At 33.0% G+C, this 21,981-nt stretch overlaps 3 protein-coding genes and 1 long non-coding RNA gene across 7 annotated transcripts; 3 read left to right on the top strand and 1 right to left on the bottom strand.

Moving 5' to 3' along the window:
* The first annotated feature begins 450 nt into the window (after positions 1-450).
* On the top strand, positions 451-3,139 carry LOC123708305 (acyl-CoA-binding protein-like). The gene is made up of 4 exons (XM_045658971.1): positions 451-567; positions 1,495-1,533; positions 2,047-2,161; positions 2,917-3,139. Exons 2-4 carry the CDS (start codon positions 1,519-1,521, stop codon positions 3,048-3,050), a joined length of 264 nt encoding a protein of 87 aa, XP_045514927.1. The 5' UTR covers positions 451-567; positions 1,495-1,518; the 3' UTR covers positions 3,051-3,139.
* Positions 3,140-5,099: 1,960 nt separating this feature from the next.
* On the top strand, positions 5,100-10,722 carry LOC123708794 (acyl-CoA-binding protein homolog). Of its 3 annotated transcripts, XM_045659687.1 has the most exons (5): positions 5,116-5,233; positions 5,352-5,402; positions 5,536-5,578; positions 6,210-6,327; positions 10,247-10,722. In XM_045659687.1, the coding sequence occupies exons 3-5, from the start codon at positions 5,564-5,566 to the stop codon at positions 10,384-10,386; spliced, it is 273 nt and encodes a 90-aa protein (XP_045515643.1). In that variant the 5' UTR covers positions 5,116-5,233; positions 5,352-5,402; positions 5,536-5,563; the 3' UTR covers positions 10,387-10,722. The 3 variants fall into 3 exon arrangements, with proteins under 3 accessions (XP_045515644.1, XP_045515643.1, XP_045515642.1); XM_045659688.1 differs by lacking the exon at positions 5,352-5,402 and having other exon boundaries at positions 5,100-5,233; XM_045659686.1 differs by lacking the exon at positions 5,116-5,233 and having other exon boundaries at positions 5,268-5,402.
* Positions 10,723-10,856: 134 nt separating this feature from the next.
* Positions 10,857-21,193, bottom strand: LOC123708792 (superoxide dismutase [Cu-Zn]-like). Of its 2 annotated transcripts, XM_045659683.1 has the most exons (4): positions 20,957-21,193; positions 17,619-17,678; positions 13,617-13,841; positions 10,857-12,241 (listed from the first exon to the last, which is right to left on the bottom strand). In XM_045659683.1, exons 1-4 carry the CDS (start codon positions 21,131-21,133, stop codon positions 11,987-11,989), a joined length of 717 nt encoding a protein of 238 aa, XP_045515639.1. In that variant the 5' UTR covers positions 21,134-21,193; the 3' UTR covers positions 10,857-11,986. The 2 variants fall into 2 exon arrangements, with proteins under 2 accessions (XP_045515639.1, XP_045515640.1); XM_045659684.1 differs by lacking the exon at positions 17,619-17,678.
* On the top strand, positions 13,741-16,319 carry LOC123708797. The gene is made up of 3 exons (XR_006753655.1): positions 13,741-13,805; positions 13,937-14,020; positions 16,116-16,319. It is a non-coding gene; the product is annotated as an uncharacterized LOC123708797 (long non-coding RNA).
* Positions 21,194-21,981: the final 788 nt, after the last annotated feature.

Genomic DNA, 21,981 nt, shown 5'->3' with positions numbered 1-21,981 from the left:
TTTACAACTAGATACTTGAAGTATAAGTTTCTCTAGCAAATGAGTGATCATTCTTTTATCTGACAGAAATAAAACCCTCTAACTCTTGGTTATGTGTTTAAACAGTTCTCTCATTTCTAGAATCTCAATCAAACTTACATCTAGTTTTCAAATCTGTCAAACTATGCCTATATGAAGTTTGACATATAACAGCGCTCATGACAAGATTGAGATACATATTAGAATAGGGCCTTACATTACTGGGTAAATATTAAGTTCTATGTAACTGATTTTAAATATATATTTGTAAAAGCGATAAAGTCTTTCAGTAGCAGTAGCTGGAGGTGGTACGGCATTAGATACCAGTCAAGTGCCTTCTGGTTTTCCGATATTAATAGCCTACACGCACACATTGATAAAACCCCAGTACTATGAAAGATATTATTTGTACAAATTTATTATTTACAAAGTTCGCTAAAAGTAGATAAAGTTTATCTGATAAGCGCAGGTCCCCAAAGATTTATTATGGGCGTCATCGCGATATTTTCTTCAGTCTTGACCTGATCTTCACTTAGCTTTAACCTTTTGGTGAGTATATACTATTTTATTTATAACTTTGTGATTGCACTCTTAATCAAGAGTAATTCTTGAACTGCAAAGTCTCTATACACGTAGGAGCCCTTTTGTTAGGTACCTACTTGCTATTGATGTAGTAGGATTACTGGTAACTACGAGTTATATATCAATATTTATCATATTATGTGTATTAATTATGAATATAATTCTCTTTTTGATGACTTGATTCTAAATACTATAAAAGCAATTTAATGTCTACGTCTCTTTATCCTTTAAATTCCTTAGTTCGTGAATCTTGCAGAAGCCAATAGACTAGCATGATTGTTTCATTACTACATTGAATTTTTGCGTTTTAGCGTATTGCGTTACGATTTTTACAGTGTAATTTTTTTTCATCGAATATTTGTTAAACAAATTTTTGTCATCCCCAAACCAAAAATTATGGAAATTGTATTCACGTAGATTTGGATTGTCATCGATTTAAATTGTTTTTATAATACCAACGATAAGATTATCTATGTGTGTAATTTTATACATAGATTATAAGTTATGTGTAAGATTCACTAGATAATAATGCAGTAATTAAATAAGAGATTAAATTGGCTGGAGACCTCGTGGCGAAAACTTAAAAGTAGGCCGTGTTAATTATGGAACGGTAATGTAGGCACCGCAAATATGAAGCGTGATTAAACAAACTATAGATTCGTATATGTGAAATGTGTTTGCACATTGCACTGTTTACAGTACGGAATTCAACCTAATTTCATTTGACTCTTTCTTACCTCATCTAGTCTGTGGTTGCTTGTTTCTTTTTTTATTTCTCGTTGTATCCTGGAAATAATATTATTTCCAGGATACATTTTCGTTCTTCTTTATTGTAGGGGCCTTGTGCCTCTGAGTTCCACAACATTGTATACTGATTAAGACTTTATTTTACAGATCTCTACTCAAACACCAAACAGAATGTCTCACGACGCAGTAAGTATATGACAGAGTTTACAATGATTAATGATAAATATATTTGTCAAGATTATATTACATAGGTTGGGAACTCATATACAAACACGATAATTAATAAAAATATTTTATTAGCTAATATTTACGCACAAAATCTCTACTCAAACATGTAACTGGACTCGCCTCATTAGTGTAACGAAGATCTTTATTTTATTTTCCACTGTTTAAAAGCCTTTATTTTGACAAAAATGACAACATTCTTGGATTAAGTTTTCCTAAGTTTAAAATATTGTTATTTATTAATGCGTGATTGTCATAGTAACTGGTTAGGAATGGTCTAGGTTCGGTTTTAAGTTAATGACAATTCTGGTTTAAAAAATCAAGATACTTAGCTAGACTTCGACTCTATCTATTTAGGTGTATATCATCACGATTGTTTAGAGCTATATCGTCGTTTCCATAAAAACACGAATTTTTGATTTTCATTTTCACGATTGTTTCTATCTTTTTAAATTAGATTGCTTGTCTTCTTAGGAATTCCAAAAGGTAGCTGAAGCCGTAAGGAACTGGAAGACCAGGCCCTCGGACAACGAGAACTTGGCCATGTACTCGCTCTACAAGCAGGCCACCGTCGGTGACGTCAACATCTGTGAGTATAACCTCATGCGCCAGATGTGACGTCATCTTTACTGAAGAGATATGATTAATACTGAAACAAAAAACTGTTATTATTAATGCAAAGATGAATCTCGGAAATAATCATTTAATTTGTCTTTAAAAAGTAAATTATATTTCATATCTTCTTTCAAAGCTAATCTTGATCGTCAAAAACACGATACGATACAGGAAAAAATATTTACGAGTCGAACAGCGGTTTTTGAAATCTTTTAAAAACGGTTTCAAATTTTGAACAAACTATATTTTAAACATATATATTATAATACAAACTAAAAAAAGATCATAAATGTAGTCTAGAATAATTATATTAATTGTGGTATATTGTTCTAAAACCTTAGGTTTTAGAAGATTATCTCTCATTGATTATTATCGTTGGCAATTAGATCTATTTCTCTTCTTGAGGTAGAGAATACTATTTCGCATTGCATTGTGTTCGGAAATGTTGTACATACATCAATTGTTTTACGGAAACAAACAATATTTATAATATTTTTTCATAACAAGTCTATCACTTGTCTTAATCTTTAGTATTAAATAAAATTAATCTACAAACATTTTAGGCCTGGGAATTTCTGTATCTGTCTCATGATCAGGAAAGTAGGTGATCAGCCTTCTGTGCCTGATGCACGCCGTCGACTTGGACTCACGATGTTTTCCTTCACTGTTCGAGCGAATGTCAAATGCGCACTTAAACAGTATTAATAATGCTAATTCGGTTTTCTCTAGCTGCACCTGGTATCACAGACGTCGTGGCCAGCGCTAAATTCAAGGCGTGGTCTGACCGCAAGGGAATTTCCAAGGACGACGCAAAGAAACAATACATCGACTTGGCCGCCCAACTGTCACCTAAATACGCTTAAATTATATTTTAGTTTTTAAATTTATTTTTATTTAATGTGTGTTCTCTTTTGGCATATGAATGGATTGTGAATAAAATTTTGTCATTGTATTTTGTGTTTTATTATGTACGTATATTAAAAGTATGTACTCTCTGGGTCGTTAATCATGTCTGAGTATCGTGGTCAGTAGGCGTGAATAATTTTCCTCCACTGGGGACGAGTCTTTGACTTGATCAACACTCCATGTTGAGGGATGTCCACGCGATCTTTTGCCTTTGGTGTTGCCAATAACGATGAGGTTCTCTAGGTTCTCGTCCACCAAACCAAAGTACGAAATAATAAAAGTGTATATAAAATGTCGATTTAGAATAGAGTCCAGATAATATAAGATGTCATAACCTTGAATCATATCTTAGATGTTAAACATCACATACCTTATGAAAACACTTTTTAAACGGATTGAAGCTATGTATTATTATTATAAACTTCAATCCGTTTAAAAAGTATTTTCTTAATGTGTAAAAGCTCTGTTAACAAAATACAATATCACATACCTTCTAAACAACATCATCCTCAGACCTATTCCGAAATCTAGCGGGTCGACAATGTTAGTTATTATAACATTTCGGAAATACCCATTGCATATTCGAAATTGTCTTTATCGTATCTAAACTGCCAAGTCGCCTTCACGTGCCAGAGTGGACTCAGGGGTCATAGGGGTCACAACCTCTGGGCCAGGATAGAGTCTCGGTCTATCACAAATTATTGATAAATTTTCTTACAAAAATTATTTATACAGTGGGTACAGTAAACTAGCCCAAATCGTTAACTTCACTACTACATTATAAACACACAAACTCGAAGATACCGTCTTATTTAGGAAAAAATACTTTGTTTGTGAACCCTGACACGAGTTCTAAATACACTCCTGCTTGCATTGGCGACTAATGTTACCTGAAGAGAAGACCCGTAGTTCGGTTCCGCCTGATGACATCTACTCCTCAGCATTTTTCTCTAACCTAATTTCCAGTGTAGCATATACATACCTATACATGTTATTTACTTTTATCGACATTTTTAAATGGACACTTTACATCGACATCTTTTTATCGTTACTCGCACATATCTATATAAAATTTTTGGTCTCGCGCGTATGTGCGTGCACGCAGGTAACCGAGTTGTACGTGAGTCAGTGCCTTATTATTAGATGATCATTGCACATATATTAACTTTTTTATATAATTCTCGTAATCGTAACACAACGTTAGATAAATTAATTAATTTAAAATGGGGGTTAATAATTAATATATCTACCCTATACCAGTAGGACCTGTAACCCTGGCTCAGCTTCATTTCTTTTCACCACCAGGTCACCTAGTGGTAGGTCGCGCTACTCTTCGCCAACTTGCCCTTGGTCTCTATTCCAGGATTTATTAAACTGTATGACAGCTAGAATAAGTTGACTGCGCACATACAAATTAAATCCATAAGCACCCAGGCGAGACACATACCACCTTAGTCTTAAGAGTCTCACGCTTCAAGCATTAAACCCATACTTAATAAGACTAATGTATAATATTAAAACTCATTTATCACATATAAATAAGTGCCTATCAAAAATCTCATAGCAAACTGGTTGGCACGAACCCACATTTTATTATAGACATGACATTACTTTTTATTACATAATTACTGATTGCTTTCATATATACACCAACTAACTACATATTGTTCTTTTAACCGCTATATGTTCTAGGTAGAATGTTTTAGAAATTAGTTAAATTCATACATTTTTAGATTTTGAAAAACATTTTGATGTTTGTGATGATTTATAGAGCCTCTAGAATTAACTATCTAATACAGATTAGACATTTAGACTAAGGAACAGACACGAAATCGTATTTCCAAATCCTTTTATTTTTGACGAACGAGAGTGAGACTTCTTCAGAGAGACATGAATCTTACCCTGATACGAGATGTCATTTAGGTAAGCAAAATCTCATTATTCTAAAATCTAAACTATTGACCTGTTCAGTTTTGACACTGACAGTCAGTAATCACAATTCATAATCATATCAAATTTCTACTGGGAAAATTTCAATGATTTTTAAATTATTATGTATATTATAAATATTTTCTTCATGAAAACCTTATTGATATCTGATTTACGGAAAGATTTGTAACTTTTGGGTGCAAGTCAAAAGGTAATATCGGTAATTATAGTTATTTCTGCCGTATCGGACACGTCCATTCACCGCGTCAATGAATCCTCGAACGTACTAAAAGTTTCTCCTTTTACTTCATTATTGAATTATATTTTAGTTGTGGACAGTTGTTCATACTGTGCAGACGTGCTCCGTTCCTGTGTTCGAAGTAAGTTAAAAAAGATCTTATCAATAATTCCGTTGTGTGTATTATATCTAGGTATTAATATGCGATTAGTAAGCACCGGTCACGCTATAACTGATAAACATTTTGTACTTACAATACATATTTTCACTTCCAGGTCATTGTATTAACTAAATCAAAGCACTATGTCTCTACAAGAGGTAAGTTTAAATATTTTGTAGTAGTCTTAATGGTCATAGCGGTCATATAAATGATAATACTTGAATAATAATAGCATTATGCATGAGATATGTGGGGTTCTACTGTATCTAGAAAGTTGCCATGACATTTATAAAATAAACTAAGATATAATACTTACTTATATTAATACAAGCTAACAACATGATTAAATAAATAAAAAATGCACCATTAAAGTGTACCATTTTATGACAACTATTTTAGTACATTGTAGATGTATATTTTTTCAAATAAAAAGATATTAATACCAAAGCAAAAAAGCAACAAAAAACCTATTTTAAGATTTATAATACTGGTTTTTCTCTAGATTCAAGGTTGTTAAGGTTGTTATTAAGATGATTGTATATAATATGTGCAACAGTTTTTCAAATCAATCTCTAAGATAGTGCGAATAATGTAACTGTGCAAATTAATGTTATAAATAATTAATATTTGCACAATGATGTATAGTTTGCTAAGTGATTCTTATTAGAATAAAGTCTCAATATATTTTAAAAAAAAATTCTAAATTGCATTGAATTCAAATTGCAAATTTAGTCCTAAATTATTTATAAAATGATTTTGTATTTTTAATTTAGAGTGAATTTTTTGTAGCAATTTGACAAAGCTGCTGAAGATATCAAAAAGCTGAAGGGGCGCCCCACCGACGCCGACCTTTTGGAGATCTATGGTTACTTCAAGCAAGCCACAGTTGGAGACGCCAACCCTGCAGGTATATCTTTTACCCTTTTATCAATATTAATTGAGTCAACATCTCTTTCATCATGCTGATTCATAGTTATAGTATCAAATTTACCATGTTGATATCATAATGCTCTTAATCAACATACTATCAAAAGAATAAACACAATACTTCTTTATGAAAACTTATTTTAAGGCCACATTTTCTTGACATCTTTGATACTAATAAGTGTTAGATACTCAATTCTTAGTGAGAGTTACAAATAGTAACCTAAAAAGCTATTGGTCACGAATGTTGTTTTTTAAATAATACTTCAAAATCTGATGTGTTGATTATGATTGATATAATATCTGATTTAGCATTAAAGATGGGAGGACTGACCATACATACCTGTTAAAAATCCTTACCATAGTTGGAATGAAGTTAAATGAGTTGACAAATTTAATTATTTTGCCGTAAACAAACTAGTTAGAAATCTAAATAACACGAATCTTACGTACATGATCATTTCCTTCCTGTTGTTTACAAGGAAAACCAGAAACTGCTATTAGTTTCCAGTCTCTGTATTTTATCCTTCCTTACTAAAACATTTTTTAAAATGGAATGAATCATCAGCCTATTTATACAATGAAACAATGCTAATTAGACTTTGAACAATATAAATTCAATCTACCAAGTTGCCTGTATCTACTTTGATCAACATGAATTATTTTTATTTCAATTTGAAATTGTTCTTCTAAACTTTGTTCCATCTTCACCGATTTTGGTGCCTATAGATAGTAAAATATAATATTATATTAGTGTCAGCTGAATCCCAAATCCCAAGATTTTCTTAGTGTTACAGAGAAACTTTAAAGTCTTAAAAGTAAATGTCTTTTGCATACTACATAAAATCTTCAGTCAAAGTAAATTAGCCTTGCTTTGCAAAGTAAATTTGCATTGAAATGATGCAAGACGTAAAGCGATTAAGCTGTATTTTTTCTGTCATCTGACAATACGACCTTAAAATTCAAGTATAAATGTAGTCATTGATAATAATCCGCAATACAAAAAATAAATGTTCAGCGTAGAATCGTTTAGATTTTATTTTTATAGATAATGCTGACGCCAGTCACGCCATAGCGAGCCGTGTTTTTAGTAATTATTAGATTTTATTTAATCTTAATAAAGAAAAGGGAAAAATATTATCACTTTTAATTATCACAACTAAGCTGATTCACTCATATAAAAATTCACTCATAAAAACTTCGTTGTGTTTGTTTGACAAATTACGAAACGTCAATACATTTACAAAAATCTTGACCACATCATTTGATTGTAACCTTCTTCTGAATATTAAGAGAGTTTTTTAATTCATCCAACCAAACCTTTGATGAAATAAGTAAGAACTTAGGTAGGGGTACTACTCTCTTTAGTGCCATAACTCTCTATAGGGTTAATTGATACCTTTAATCAACTTTATACATACTTTGATATTCATTTAATAGTACAAATTTTCTACTTTATGTAACGTATAAAAAGGATTATTACGTTCAAGTGTCTTGACTTATGAAACCGTTTGTATTTAAATGTTTGTAGTAGTAAAAAAGTCAAATGTTAGTAGTTAAATGTGTGTCATCATTCAGTTAATGATGACACTCCTAGAAACAAAATTATTGGTTTTCTTTTAAGGGCTGAGAAATGTCCTTACCAGGGACGACTACCAACAATCGTAGTAGTTTCGTTTCATCAAGTATTCGTCACTCACATAACATGTAAACAAAAACAAAAAATATATTTGACAGCTGATTGATTTCCTTTAGTTCAAATTACTCCCACGGGCCGCTGCCCAATTTTTCTATAAATAATTGCATTGTTACTATTATATTACGTTAACGTTCTGATAAGCGAGGCCTTAGCAGGAACTATACGTCAACTCGAATATCGCAGTAGAAAACGTTGAAGAAGTTCGATGCATGGGTGTTTTTGGAACTAAACAGAGGAAGGATGCTTTGGCTGTCTCAATGGTTGATTGTAAGCCATGGTCATGGAAACTTCGTAATCAAATCTATATTTAATTTTACAGTTCGCTAGCACTTTCTTAATTACGTACATTGTAACATAACATATATGTTACAATGTATCGCGTAAGAAATCGGTCCAGTACACAAGAAGAATGTTTATATAAAAAATCTTTATTTAATTAAAGGTAACAATAGCCATGGCTGATGTGATCCAAGAAATATTTATTTCCCAGGGTCATTAACCTTACTTAATAATGGATTATGTTAATTGCATGGATTTTAATTGTTGTGGAATTTTACTTGACTGTAATTTCGGCCCTGAACTGAAAATACCGGTGTGCCTTTATCGTATTGTTACGAGCTAGGGGATCGGATAGAAAATGCCGTAGATTTCTTCAAAGGTTTATTTCTTGATAAATCAATGAGGAATTTATGGGCACAAAATAATTGCAGAGATGCACTAATTGCACGCAAAAACACAGTCACTAATTACTTCACTTATGCACACTTCACACTGTACTTTATCACTTGTATTCACTTTATTCGCACTTTATCGCTTCGGTGTTCCTCACGTGTAATCGCATTCAAAACTAAAGGCGACTAGTCGCGTTTCGGCTCGCTTATATATCCCTGGGAATAATTCTAAACAATATTCGAGAACTTTCTAGGCGGGCTTGCTACTGAGTAGCGATTGCACAATTCTAGAACGTCCGCACTCTTTGTCTCTTTCGCACGTTGCTCCGGCCTTGTCGTACGGCGTTCTAGAGTGCTCAGTCTAGTTTCGAGAAAGTTCTGATCTTCTCTCTCTCGTATCATTTCGTCCTTGTCTCACACCTAGAAAGTTTGGTCTAGAATATTCCTTCATCAAAGGGGTATAACTAGGCCTGAAAACGCCTGAAAATGGGTCTCCTGAGTACTACACCACTCTTCTACACATGTTCTGAAACCGACTGAAAAAAGGTTTCAGCTTCCTGAAAACTAGGGTAACATTATGGAAATTACAATTTTCTAATATGTGATTGACCCTCTCCTGAAACGGTCAGAAATCATATTACAGCCTGCTGAAAAGTTTTCTAACTAGTGGAAAAATCTAGAAACATTGCAGTCGACCCATCTTCGTAACAGTATTTAGTACTTATCGTTAACCTATATCGTTAAGTATATTGGTAGTCCATAATATTAATAAATGTTTGAAATTTATTTATTAGAGTTGAACAAGAATTAAATAATAATATGTATTATCAAACAATTTAAAAAGAAATAGTGTAACATACGGCCTTTTCTTTGCTAAGCGATGTCTTCCAGGCAATCGCAATTAAATATTAAATTAAATTAAGTTTTAATAAACAATTTAAAGTACAAACAATATATAATATAAATAATAATTACCGACGAAAATAAAGAGTAGATATTTAAATTGGACATGTATTATCACAAAATTTTCCGTACTTATCTACAAATAATAAAAACATAATCTACAGTTGTTGTTCGATAATTTGTGTCACGTTTACGATATCGCTCTTTATCTTTTTAAATTTTTTTGCTTTGAATCGGATGCTATATAATGTGAAGCCGATTCCGACTGAAGACTGGCAATGTAGACAACATGAGCGCAAAAATATTATTGCACTTTTTATTCTTTAGTCAGCATACGATATACGATAGGCGGCAACCTAAGAAACTTTTTCGCCCCACTTGGGATTCGAACCCGTCACAAAAAAAACAAGAAAAATATGTTATCTAAAATAATTTCTTAACTTCAATCCCTTCATAGCTACGTATTTAATGTACATGGCGTATAAATGTAAGTCCCAGAGCCTGGACATGGAACGATTCCGAAAAATAAATCCGACAAAATCGTATCATTAAACAGATAGACAGACATTAACAGGTTGCAAAAGGGCCTTACTAATTAAACTAAACTTATTAATTTATGTTTATTTCAGATAAACCCGGTTTATTCGACTTGAAAGGTAAAGCTAAGTTCGAGTCATGGAGTTCCAAGAGCGGAATGTCAAAAGAGGACGCCCAAAAGGCATACGTCGCGAAAGCACAGAGCATCATTGACGCTATTGGTCTGCAATAAACTAATTTTTCTGAAGAGCTTGCAATCGTTTACTATCGTCCTTCGTCGTAATCGTTATCTGATCGTTTATATAGGATAACTGTCAGAATATGTCATCACGCCTGATTTTTTTGAGTGTTATTGAATCCATACGATTGCATGTATCTGCTATGTTTAAGAATATTTATGTTAAGTTATTGAAAGGTGTTTAGGCTAAAATGGTTTTATACATTTTTACAACGCACATTATGTTTGACATAATCTTCCAATGTACCCTTTTTTTAGTTTCAGTAAAGATACTTTGCTCTAGTTTGTTATATTGTTTACTTCCGGTGAATATAGACTGTGGTGATAATATGTTTTTATTTTTATTTTTAACTGTACTTGATTACTGTACTATTATTTTTGACCATCTTTTTGAAAGGCTGGTACCTATAATGGGAATATAAAAGTCCTGTGGTAACACGTGAAATGAAAGAGTGGTTGTGGGTGTGTGCCAGAATTTTATTTAGTCTATAACAAATTTAATGTTGCATCGTAATCAAGGCTATTTAGAAAAAAATTCTGTAAATACTTAAGGAAGAGTTAGGTTTTTTAATGTACAAAAATACATTTTTTTTTTAATAAATTGAGGACGGGAAAGGACCCTTCCTTTTATGTTTTAGCGTCAGATTTCGTTATCTGTTTATTTTTCTAATTGGCGAAGGCGGAGTCTTCTGTACCTGATACACGCTATTGACTCATATGGTCATCACGCCTTCCTTACGATGTCTACAATGTGTCCACCTATCGAGGGAACTATACAAAAAAAGGAAATATTTTTTCTCGTCCTTTTGATGTAACAATTTTTAATATCATTTTAAAGTTATAAAGTTTATCCATTACAAATAATAATCCGATAAATGATATTTATTTTATAACATTTATTGTTTTGCGTGTACATTTTATACATTCATTCAAAATTATATACAAGTAAAATCTTATCTTAATTTATGATTTATAGTAATTGACGATTGATGCTATATAAAACGATGCTATATAACATACGCTGATACGATATAAATTGCGATAGAAAAAGGCTTATACGAGTACAACATAACCAACTTTTGTGCAGTGAAAAATATACCTAAAAACCAGGTGACATTATATTTGAAGATAAGATAAAAACGAAACAGTCATTATCGACGTTCCTGGTACGGGTTGACGTATGTCAATTCCAATACGTCTTTGTCATGCGGAAATCACATTTAGCGTCAAAACCTTGACCCTATATTTTAGAGTCAAGACTTTAACGAGAATTTAAACAGTCTAATATTCGAAATATTAGCGTGTTTAATCAATTTAAAAGGGTAATACATATACATGTCAAAATATCTAGATGACTAAAGTTAGGACGGCTGTCAGATTGCGACGTGCGTCTCGTTCATATTAGAAACATAATGAAAACCACTTGAAAAATATAATAAGGAATAAGGTTCTTTAAACGTTATTTCAAATCCTTTTTTTGACATACGAGAGTCATAAGGCATACTTATGACAAGTCCCGGCTCTGAATCTATACCCTTAGTTGTTTATAAGTAGATAATTTTAATGGTCTACATAAGAGATAGCTTAAAAAAAGTTAGTTCAAGTATCCTATCACGCCGCATGCAATGGCGGGTCCAGATGTACCAGTAAGCGCGCTATCTTCAGTGCTGGACCTACCATAGTCATCCTCGCTCTTACTTATGGCTATGGACCGACCCACTATAGACCTGGGGCCGGCTAATGATATCAGATGGTCAATTATTTTCACGTTCAATATCTCCTCTTCTGCCTTAATGTTGCCAAGGTCTCCGACGTGGCGTATGTTGTCTCGAGGTCCGCCGTGACGACCCTGGTAAAGATTTTTAAATAACTTTCTATTAATCAAGTGAAAAACAATTCGCCACTCAATATAAAATACTTTCCAAATTTGTGTTCGAAGGCGTGATACTTATTTAAAAACTTTCTTTTGATGTTCTCCATTCAACTGATGTACCCTGATTATGAAACGACCCTGGGACTAATTAAAAAAATATTTGATGATAAAACAAATATAACGAGTCGTCGCTAACACGTATTTGGGTAACTATTAACTGTAGGTGATTAATTTCATATCAAAAATTGTAATTATACGAAGAGTAATGATGCTTTTTTTATGAAATTTGAGTATGTGTCATTTATTAGACATCAACAATGCTACAAGGCTTTCAAGTAACCACCGTACCATAACCTTAAAATAATTAGTAACATTTTTGCCAGAAAGACATTAAGGCGTATTGTTTGAGATGTCCGTTGAATTCAACTAGACAGCGTGATCAATGATGATGAAATACATTAGGGTCTCAACACTGAATTTTACCCGTAGCGGTAGTTAACATTAGTAAAGTTACATATGTATATTAGTAAATAATTAGAAGCGTACACAAAATGTTAGCTATCGTCGTACATTTGAGCCAATCTGAGCCCTGAGTATTTTCCACATTCATAAATAGGACTTTAACATTCTCGTTTCCGATAATGTCCAAAAGATCGCCTACATTTGTATTGATGTATCACTAAGATTTATGAGTAGATAAGTCATATTAGTATTGACTTTTGTTAAAATAGCTTTTACACATTAATAAAAACACTTTTTGAACGGATTAAAGCTATGTATTATTATTAAAACTTATAGTCATTTACATAATTCTAAATTTTATATTTTTTTTCTTTTTTTCTTTCATTTGATATCGACTTCGGGGCAATAAATACAGATAAAACAACTTTCTCTGCATCTGTGATACTTTTGACATTTAACACATTTCGTCTTCAGTCACCGTGACCACGCACACTGAAAAGTACGCGAAACGTCGGAAAAAATTAAAATTTAGAATTATGTAAATAACTATAAGTTTTAATAATAATACATAGCTTTAATCCGTTCAAAAAGATAAGTCATATTAGTTTTTGTTGGCGTCGCAACTCCACAACCCCTAATTTTATGTTAGTTATAATTAGTTGTTACTCAGTTTCAAATAATGTGTTTCATTTAACATATAAAACAAACGCCACCAAACTTAACTCGTTTCTAGAAATATTTATAAGAATTTTTCAGTGTACGAGAACGTTTAGCTAAGTATTATAAACAACATACTGGTACATAGAACATTCTTTTGACGGTTAAATCTTTATCCATTACTCGGCCATTATAACTAATCAGCTCCTATTTCGGGATTGCAATAACTCACATAGTATGCAATAAAATGCGGTCCAATATCTTGACAGTTCTCCTTCACTGCACCAGATTGGTGGATGTGCAGTCCATGTAGCCCCGCAGGTAAACCGGTCACGTTACCCTCGATAACCACAGGACCATTAGGAACCACTTGTCTGAAAACCAATTCCCCTGTGACTCCGGAATCCTGGTCAGCTTTGAGGTAGGCAATTGCCCGAAGGCCAATAGACCTGGGGTCCTAAAAAAATTAACACAATATTTGATTGAAATAAACTTTATTTTAATTTACTCATCGTATAACTTTTATTGAAGTTGGCTTTTCTGTTTTAAAAGATGCCGTCCATCATAATGCAGTTAAATCGATAGCGGGTTCTACAAGAGGAATGAATTAAACATTAAAAATAGCGATTACTGATGGTGAGTGCTAGTGAGAAAAGCAGCGCAGTGGAGCAGGACCTTCTAATTCAGTGTTCGAGCTGTGTAGTCCAGTCATTACGTACATTCAAAAAAGAAAATGAATTTGCGCTTCTAATTTTTTAATATGTTGTAGAGGATACCTAGAAAAGCTTAACTTGAGATTATCAACCAAGCTTTCCTAGGAGCTTTCGGCGCCATGTTGAACCCTCGATTTACACTACGCACAGCAAAAACTCAACACGATACGATATACTAACTTGAGCGCGCTCGACGCTGAGCCTGGATTCACCGACTGCGGCGCGCTGGAGATCGTAATTTTTGTCCAACATAAAAAAATCCAAGAAGGAAATTGTAGGTCTGAATATGCTCTACAATTTTTCATATTTATTAAGACCCAAAGAAAAAAAAAGCAAAAAACAAAAATTGTGTCCTAAATTTTTAACTTTATCGATCGATATCTCGATAACGATGCATGATACGCTAAATATACGCGATACGGTTCAGGCGTTATTGTAGAGCACAAAGAAAGCTACAAAAAGTGTCCTACAAAAATTTTCGAATCTCATCGGATAGCCGAGTTATTGCCGAAAAACAAATTTTAAGCGTTCTCAAGATGGCGGCGAAAGCTCCTAGGAAAACTTGGTCGACAATCTCAAGTTAAGCTTTTCTAGGTATCCCCTACAACATATTAAAAAATTAGAAGCGCAAATTCATTTTCTTTTATTTGCCTTTTTTTCGGACGAAATGTTGGTGCAGTACACGAATAATATCGACAGCCTATGTTAGATCTCACCGGCAGGGCTAGATTTAGAAGTCTGGCGGTCTCGTGGCAATAAACAAGTGGAGGGCAAATTATTTTGTAACTAAAATTAAAAATCTTTTTCATTTGAGTTTTTCAATCAATAATTTATTGTAAAATCACGTAGATTCTTTTAGTATTTAACAACAAACATATAAAATATAAATACAGATGGATGACTTCTGTAATCTTTAAGAACAATATAATCATGTTTGCACAAAGGTAAAGGTAAAAACGAATTCAAAAGAAAAGTTGTTTACTCGTCGGAATCTAAAACATTTTTTTGTAAGTCTCTATTATGGGAGCCCTTATTTTGTGCCATTCTATGTATGTGCAAGCAACTTAGTATATCTTCTACGTGGTACGGGATCAAACCCCTGACCTGAAATACTCACCAGCTCAACATCTAATTAGTAATTACTATAAGACACAAAGTATTGCCGTTTGCGTGTTACTAATTATACAGCAAAAATCTTCAAGGCCTATGAAATAAGTTATCATGAGAATAAAATAAATAAATGTTTAATTGTTCTACAACAATCTTTGAAATTAATTACAATGTCGGAAATGTGTCATAATTATATTTTATTCTCGTAATTACTTAAGACTTAAATTAACTTCCTCAATGCCATTGCTGGCCAGGGTTGCTTTTTTTTTATAAAACAGGGGGCAAACGAGCAGGCTCATGTGATGTTACGTTATACCGCATGGACACTTTCAATGCCAGGTGGTTACCGTACGCTCTTAAGAGTAATTAGCGACAGGGCAAGTCGAAGGGCGAAGAATTACTTAAGTTGAAAGTAAGATAGACTTAACGCTATGAGCAACCGTACCAGGAGTCATTTGTCACGATTTGAGCAACCGTACCAGGACCAATACTAACATAGCAACTAAGATCGATTGTTGCTAAACTTAACTTAAACAGGCGCTAATTGAAGTATTAGTTGGCGCCTGGTCCTTGACCCCAGAGCTGGTGCTTTCCTCGTTCAACGAAAAAGTATCGCAATACAGCGAGGAAATGCTGCCAGCGTTAACGGTACACTGCCACAAGGATTGAACTTTTTAAACTTTAGTTAATAATCTTTTCATTAATAAGTACTTTCTTATTATTATGTAAGTTAAGAAAATTGTAAATACTGTGTTATGATTGCTATGTATATATTTAATAAGAAACGATATAAATCTTAAGTGCTAAATAATTATAAATTAAGAGAATTGTATCAACTTAAACTACATATGAATTGGAATAACATAAGTTGCCACCTTGGACTTTAAAGACAACTATATACTTTATAGAGCAAGGAGAAGAAAGAGAAAAGGGGCCCCAAGAAAACATGGATAGCAGAAATAGCAGCGGTAGGAGGAACCGAATGGAGACAGAAAGCCATAATATACAGAGTCAGTTGGAAAGTTGGAGTATTCCGATCGACGCGGAAGGTAGCTAGGAATATATATAATAAAAAAAATAGTTTTCTTTCAATGTGTAAAAGCTATGTTAACCAAACATAATACTATATATAGAATATGTTATATACGATAACAAGATAATAATAATGTAAAAAATCTAAGCTGTATATTGTTATTTTTGTCATGGTTGAAAAGTTAAACGGGCTTTTTATTTATTATCATTATTAATAACCACCAGAGGCTTACTTGTAAAGCTACACGATATAAAACTAAGTTTCGATTCCCGGTGAATCAATTATTGTTTAAGATAGGCATAGTTAATGGATGCAGTGCCTATTGGGGAATATTCATAAACACATAAATTACTAAAAAATTAAGTCTTAGGAGATACTTAGTTCAGAGAGTGCCACACTATATAAACCTTGAGATACCCATAAAGTTTTTATTATACCTGAACGAGGAAATGAAATCTCATCACGAATTCGTATAGCTCGTGATTCAACCAGTGCGAAACTGTTTTTTTATTGTAAATTTAATTCGTCGATACATAACGGGTCTCACATCCTAATAGAATAAGATCACCGTTTTACGTGTTTATTTCTGTATAAATCATGTTTATTTATTGTAATCTAGTTTTTAATTCTGAATTCTGAATTCTTCTTATTTATATTAACAATACACTTACACTCACGCGTCTGCTCTACGAGCCAGGGCCAGTTACAACCATACCGCACACACATTTTCACATTTTTCTTTTTTTATTATTATTATTTTGTGTGTGTTTCTATAGTAATAAATGTTATGTCTATCTAAATATTTTCAGACATTCTTTATAAACGTATTTTTATTTACAATCAGAAGTCATTTTATGTACTATACTTTATAGTAAGAAAATATACGAAACTTTAAACCCTTGGTTCTATATTTTAGTTCCTGGCGGTACTTAAGCTGGTAGCTGCCGTGAATAGTCGCAATGGTTCCTATCATGACATTTTCGACAAGTTATTAATTTACACTTTGATTCTATACAGAATAATAAACACTTATGATTGTCATTATAATTTAATAACATCAAAGTCAAATTAGTTCAAAACTGTTCTGTGGTTTATTTGATTAGACAATATTTAAACATCTACAAATTAACAGACAATTTGATAGTCTGTAGCAATATCGTAATCTTTATTATTAATGTAGTAGCAATGGTGTCAGCTGCCATTGTCATTATAATTTAATAACATCAAATTAGTTCAAAACAGTTAATACGAATGGTGTATTAAATTTGTCAATGTTGCTAGATCTATAAATTAATTACTATCCAATGGTCGTTAATATTAATGTGGTCATTAAAAATTTAATGTAATTGTTTCATCATTCTATTTAAATAATACTCACGCGTGTCAAATCAAACTGTTTTTCTACGCGATCGCTGGATGATATCGGTCCACCGAGGCCCTGCAAATAAATCTTCGGTTGTCTTTAATCTTTATAAAATGTAATGTAATTTAGATTAATTCGTGTTTTGTCAATATGTATTCTATGGGGCGATGTTACGATGTTAACTATAATGAGCTAAATTCACACATCTGTAGAACTGCAATACTTTATTGGCCAATCGACGGAAGCGGAATCTCATATAAATTCGACAATCTATTTGCGTAATACGGGAGCTGGCCTCAATTGAACCCATTAAGGCTAAAATATTGAAATTCTCCTAGAACTAGAAGAAACCAAGTCTCGTAACGCAGTTCTTCCACCATAAAACATTGTGTGACACGGATGTGTCATACCAAGTCGGTAAATTTATTTAGTGCCTACTTTAGGGACCTTTTGCCTGAACTTTAACGTAATTAGCTTACCCAACATCTTATTTTGAACTTATTACAAAGGTTTTTCTTAAGTTTCAGACTTCTAATTTTATCCACCATGAAGTTTTACAAAGGTCGAAAATGACCTGAACTGCTTCGAGCTCGACGTGGGGGACGCACTGCCGTACCCCAGATAGTATTATTATAATATTACTAATGTAATACATTTCTGTAGGAAAACATTATTCGCGTTATAAATGTAAATCTATGCGTTTACAGAAACTCGTCCATTATAAATTATTCATATCGTAATAGTAATAATAAATGCTAAGGGTCTAGCCTGTGTTTCCCAACGTGGTCCACGCCTCACAGGGGAGTAATTTCATAGTTAGGGGGGCTACTCTAAAACTCTCGATATGTTTTAGAATCTACTTACAATGTTTCGTTAATAATTTCCACGCAATTTTCCGAAAACCTATCATTCAAGATTCTTAAGTGAGCAATTACAAAACATACATATCGTACGTACGTTACGTTACGTAGGGGAGCATAAGGCTAAGGTGGGGCATGGCACAAAAAGGATTGGATAAAAGTGGTCTAGAATCAGAATTTAAGAAAGGCTAAGGCACAAATAGGGTTGGATAGCAGTGGTCTAGAATCAAGAGCAAGCTTTTCCTCTAACTTGTTGTTTTGTGTTCCCTTTGGAGTAGAGACTGTCGGGCCATATATAAATGCACAGGCGCTAAAGATTTAACTGGACGTTTGGTAGACCCAGGTCTCGTGCTCGTCTCCCTCGCTCATCGGATAAGCATCGCAAGACAACCATTAATGCTATTGCAACAAGGACCAGAAGGCTTTTACATTTACTTTAGTTGTTATGGTATGGTGTTATTGGGTACTGTAGGTTAAATTAATTATGATTAGCTATAATTGGCTATTAACTATTAAAATTATCTAGATTAAAATATGAATGTGCATGCAGAATTATGCTGGATATTTGAACCATCGTGAGTGTTATTATTAGGTTAGACAGATCAAGAAACTGTTAATGATGTTATTTATATTTTTTATATTACTATTTTATTGATTTCATACTCTAAACAATTAATTACGTAATGTTGAGTTGTTTGTAATTGCGTAGTAGCAATGAACTTATTTCTTTATAAACATGTAATAAAAAACAGCAGGGATAATGCAAAAACATTTTTTATCAGCTAGTACTGAGCCGGTAATCGTTTTGCCATTTACAGTACTTCTAGAGAAATCAGAAAATTGGATTTTAATTGAAGGGTAAAAATTAATGTATTTGATTGGCGAAACGCAAACGGTAAAAATTACATTTGGGGTGGTTCAAAGGATTATAAAAGTAGTTTACGACCATCTATGTTAACTTTAACGAGTCATCAATTTGAGTTGAAAATATTTGTAATGAATTACGAGCTCAATTTATTCTGATGTGTTTTGTTTTAAATTTCCGTTTAGAATATATTCATATTCGTATCTACCTTTATATAAGAAAAACGGTACGGTTACACGGTTTATATATAACAGTATTTCCTTCAAAACTCGATTTTGTTCCCTTTGGAGTAGAGACTCTTGGACCGTGAGGGTAATTAAAGATTTAAGTTGGCGCCGGTAGAAAGTACTGGTGATTTACTCGCTTAAACGAATAAGTATCGCAACACAGCGAGGAAATGCCGCCAGCGTTAAAAATACACTGCCACAGGTGCAATTTTCTTTTTATAAATTTTTAATTATTTTTATTATTGTAAATACTGTATATTTGGTTGTTACAAATAAATTATTGATTTTATTAAATATGATATCTTAAACCGTTAAATTACACGTTATTAACTGATTATTTTAAGAAAAGTCAATGACTTATATCAATTGAACACAAACGCATTCTTAAAAAAAACATCGCAAAAACTCTGGCGTCCGGGCAATTTGCCAGTGACAATCGCTTTTTAACCGACTTCAAAATACTTAAATTGATTCTCTATTTAAAAAACGTGTCTAATAGAGTCTATTCGACACGATTTAATAAGACTTACATTAACGCTTTTATTTAGATTCATTTATGAAACTATTATCAGGTATTGTTTCGCATGCTGTGGAAAATGTGTATTGAATGATTGAACTGTATTAGGTACAAGTTAGTAAGGAGGAGGAATTTATTCACAAAAATACAACCACATTACAATAATAAGAAAATACGATAAGGTCGAAAAAAAAAATATATATAAAATATATTAACTTCTTACGATACACAATATCACTACTATGAACTCACTCTGCGAACATTATAATCATGTTAATAGTGTCGGGACAGCAGTTTAAAATAACCCTTCAAAGGCAAACAGCGGACACATTTCTGCGTCTCGTTCTTAAGACTATCAGCCAATTAAAACCAAATTTAAATGGAATAAAGCATCGGATCTATGACAAGCTATGTTATAATAAATTATAAAGTGCGAAAAGTTCTAGCAGTATCTGTGATAATTGCATGAAATATAAAAAGGTGTTATTTTGGCATCCAGAAATACTGTAAATTTAAATAATACTTAAAGGATATAAAACCTTAAACTAATACGGTAATATTTTCGCCTTTACGACTGTTTTCATTTCTTTACTTACTTTTACTCTGTAATGTTAGAAATACGTGGTTATATCCGTTTAAGTTTTATTTAAATCAAAAGAAAATTTTCTAATATAACTCGTCATGGGTTGCATAAACCAGAAGATAGATAGCACCTACCCGTATGTTATTGATACTCATGTGAAGATAAACACACAAAGTCAGTTGTTTATTTTCTCATGAAATAGATAAGCAGGGTTTGGAGGCCTAGCCTAATAATTGTCTGGCACTTTTCCACCCTTATGTATCTATCGCCCGGAATTTAAAAGCAAAAATATATAACTTACATAAAGATACGGTTCCATGATAACTTCGTAAACATTGCTCTGGAAGTCCTCTATTGCTGGGAGAGACTTTATAATTAAATTTCTGCCATAGCCGGGAATACCTTCGACTGTTTTGCCATTTAAAACCGAAACTATCCACAGTAACTGGCCGAAGAACACATGCAATCTTAAATTCATTATTAAAAAATCGCGCGTAATTCAAATTTGGAAGCTTTTAAGACGTGCCGAGTTTGCAAATGGCCGCCAAGCAATGATTCAACATACGGAATAGTGTTTAAACAGTATTTTTTTTTCGTTCGTTTAATGAGTACGTGAGGACGGTTGTCATTAAGTCTTCGTGAGGATACAAGGCTCTGTAATTGAGAAGCGTGACGGTATAATAAACGTTTCGGCACGGCATCTGTCGCGTTTATTTGGTTAAATATATTATAAACATCTCTTCAAAACTTACCTATAGTTAGTTTTGTGATTATGGTCAAGATTCAGAAACGAGATTTAGTGCTTAGCCAAAAGCGTTTTAAATTTTGACATACGCGAGTTAGCTCGCGCTGTCTCGTTTTTGAATTTCACGTTAAGCGTCGTTGGTCGTTGGGAACCGGAATGTCCTAGTCAAATGAAGGTTGCGGAAAAAGAAGAGGAATGAGGAAAAAATTGTAATGACAAAGATTCAGTATTAGATTTCTGACAAATTAAGTAACGTAGAGTTGTAGTTGGTGGTGCAGCAATTCTTAAAGTAATGTAACACACCACTGGTGATTTTAAAAACAGTCAGAAATCTAAAACCGACTTAAAAAAAATACTTGCTATCAATGCCATTATTCTTCTATGGAGATTCTCCAAAAGACGTGCGTCGCCTTGCCTAGTGCTGCTAAATTTGGCATTGAAATCCCACCCATATGGACTGCAAATAAGATGGTCAGAAAGGCTTATGGTGTTTTTAAAACTATCGGAGCTATCCATACAAATAGCAGAACCCACCAGCCTTGGTAAAGCAACATCATTTAATGCGCAGAATGTTAGTCTTT

Source organism: Pieris brassicae, chromosome 4 (genome assembly GCF_905147105.1).
Source record: "Pieris brassicae chromosome 4, ilPieBrab1.1, whole genome shotgun sequence".
Classification (NCBI taxonomy): domain Eukaryota; kingdom Metazoa; phylum Arthropoda; class Insecta; order Lepidoptera; family Pieridae; genus Pieris; species Pieris brassicae.
This window is presented reverse-complemented; position numbering and strand designations above follow the sequence as displayed.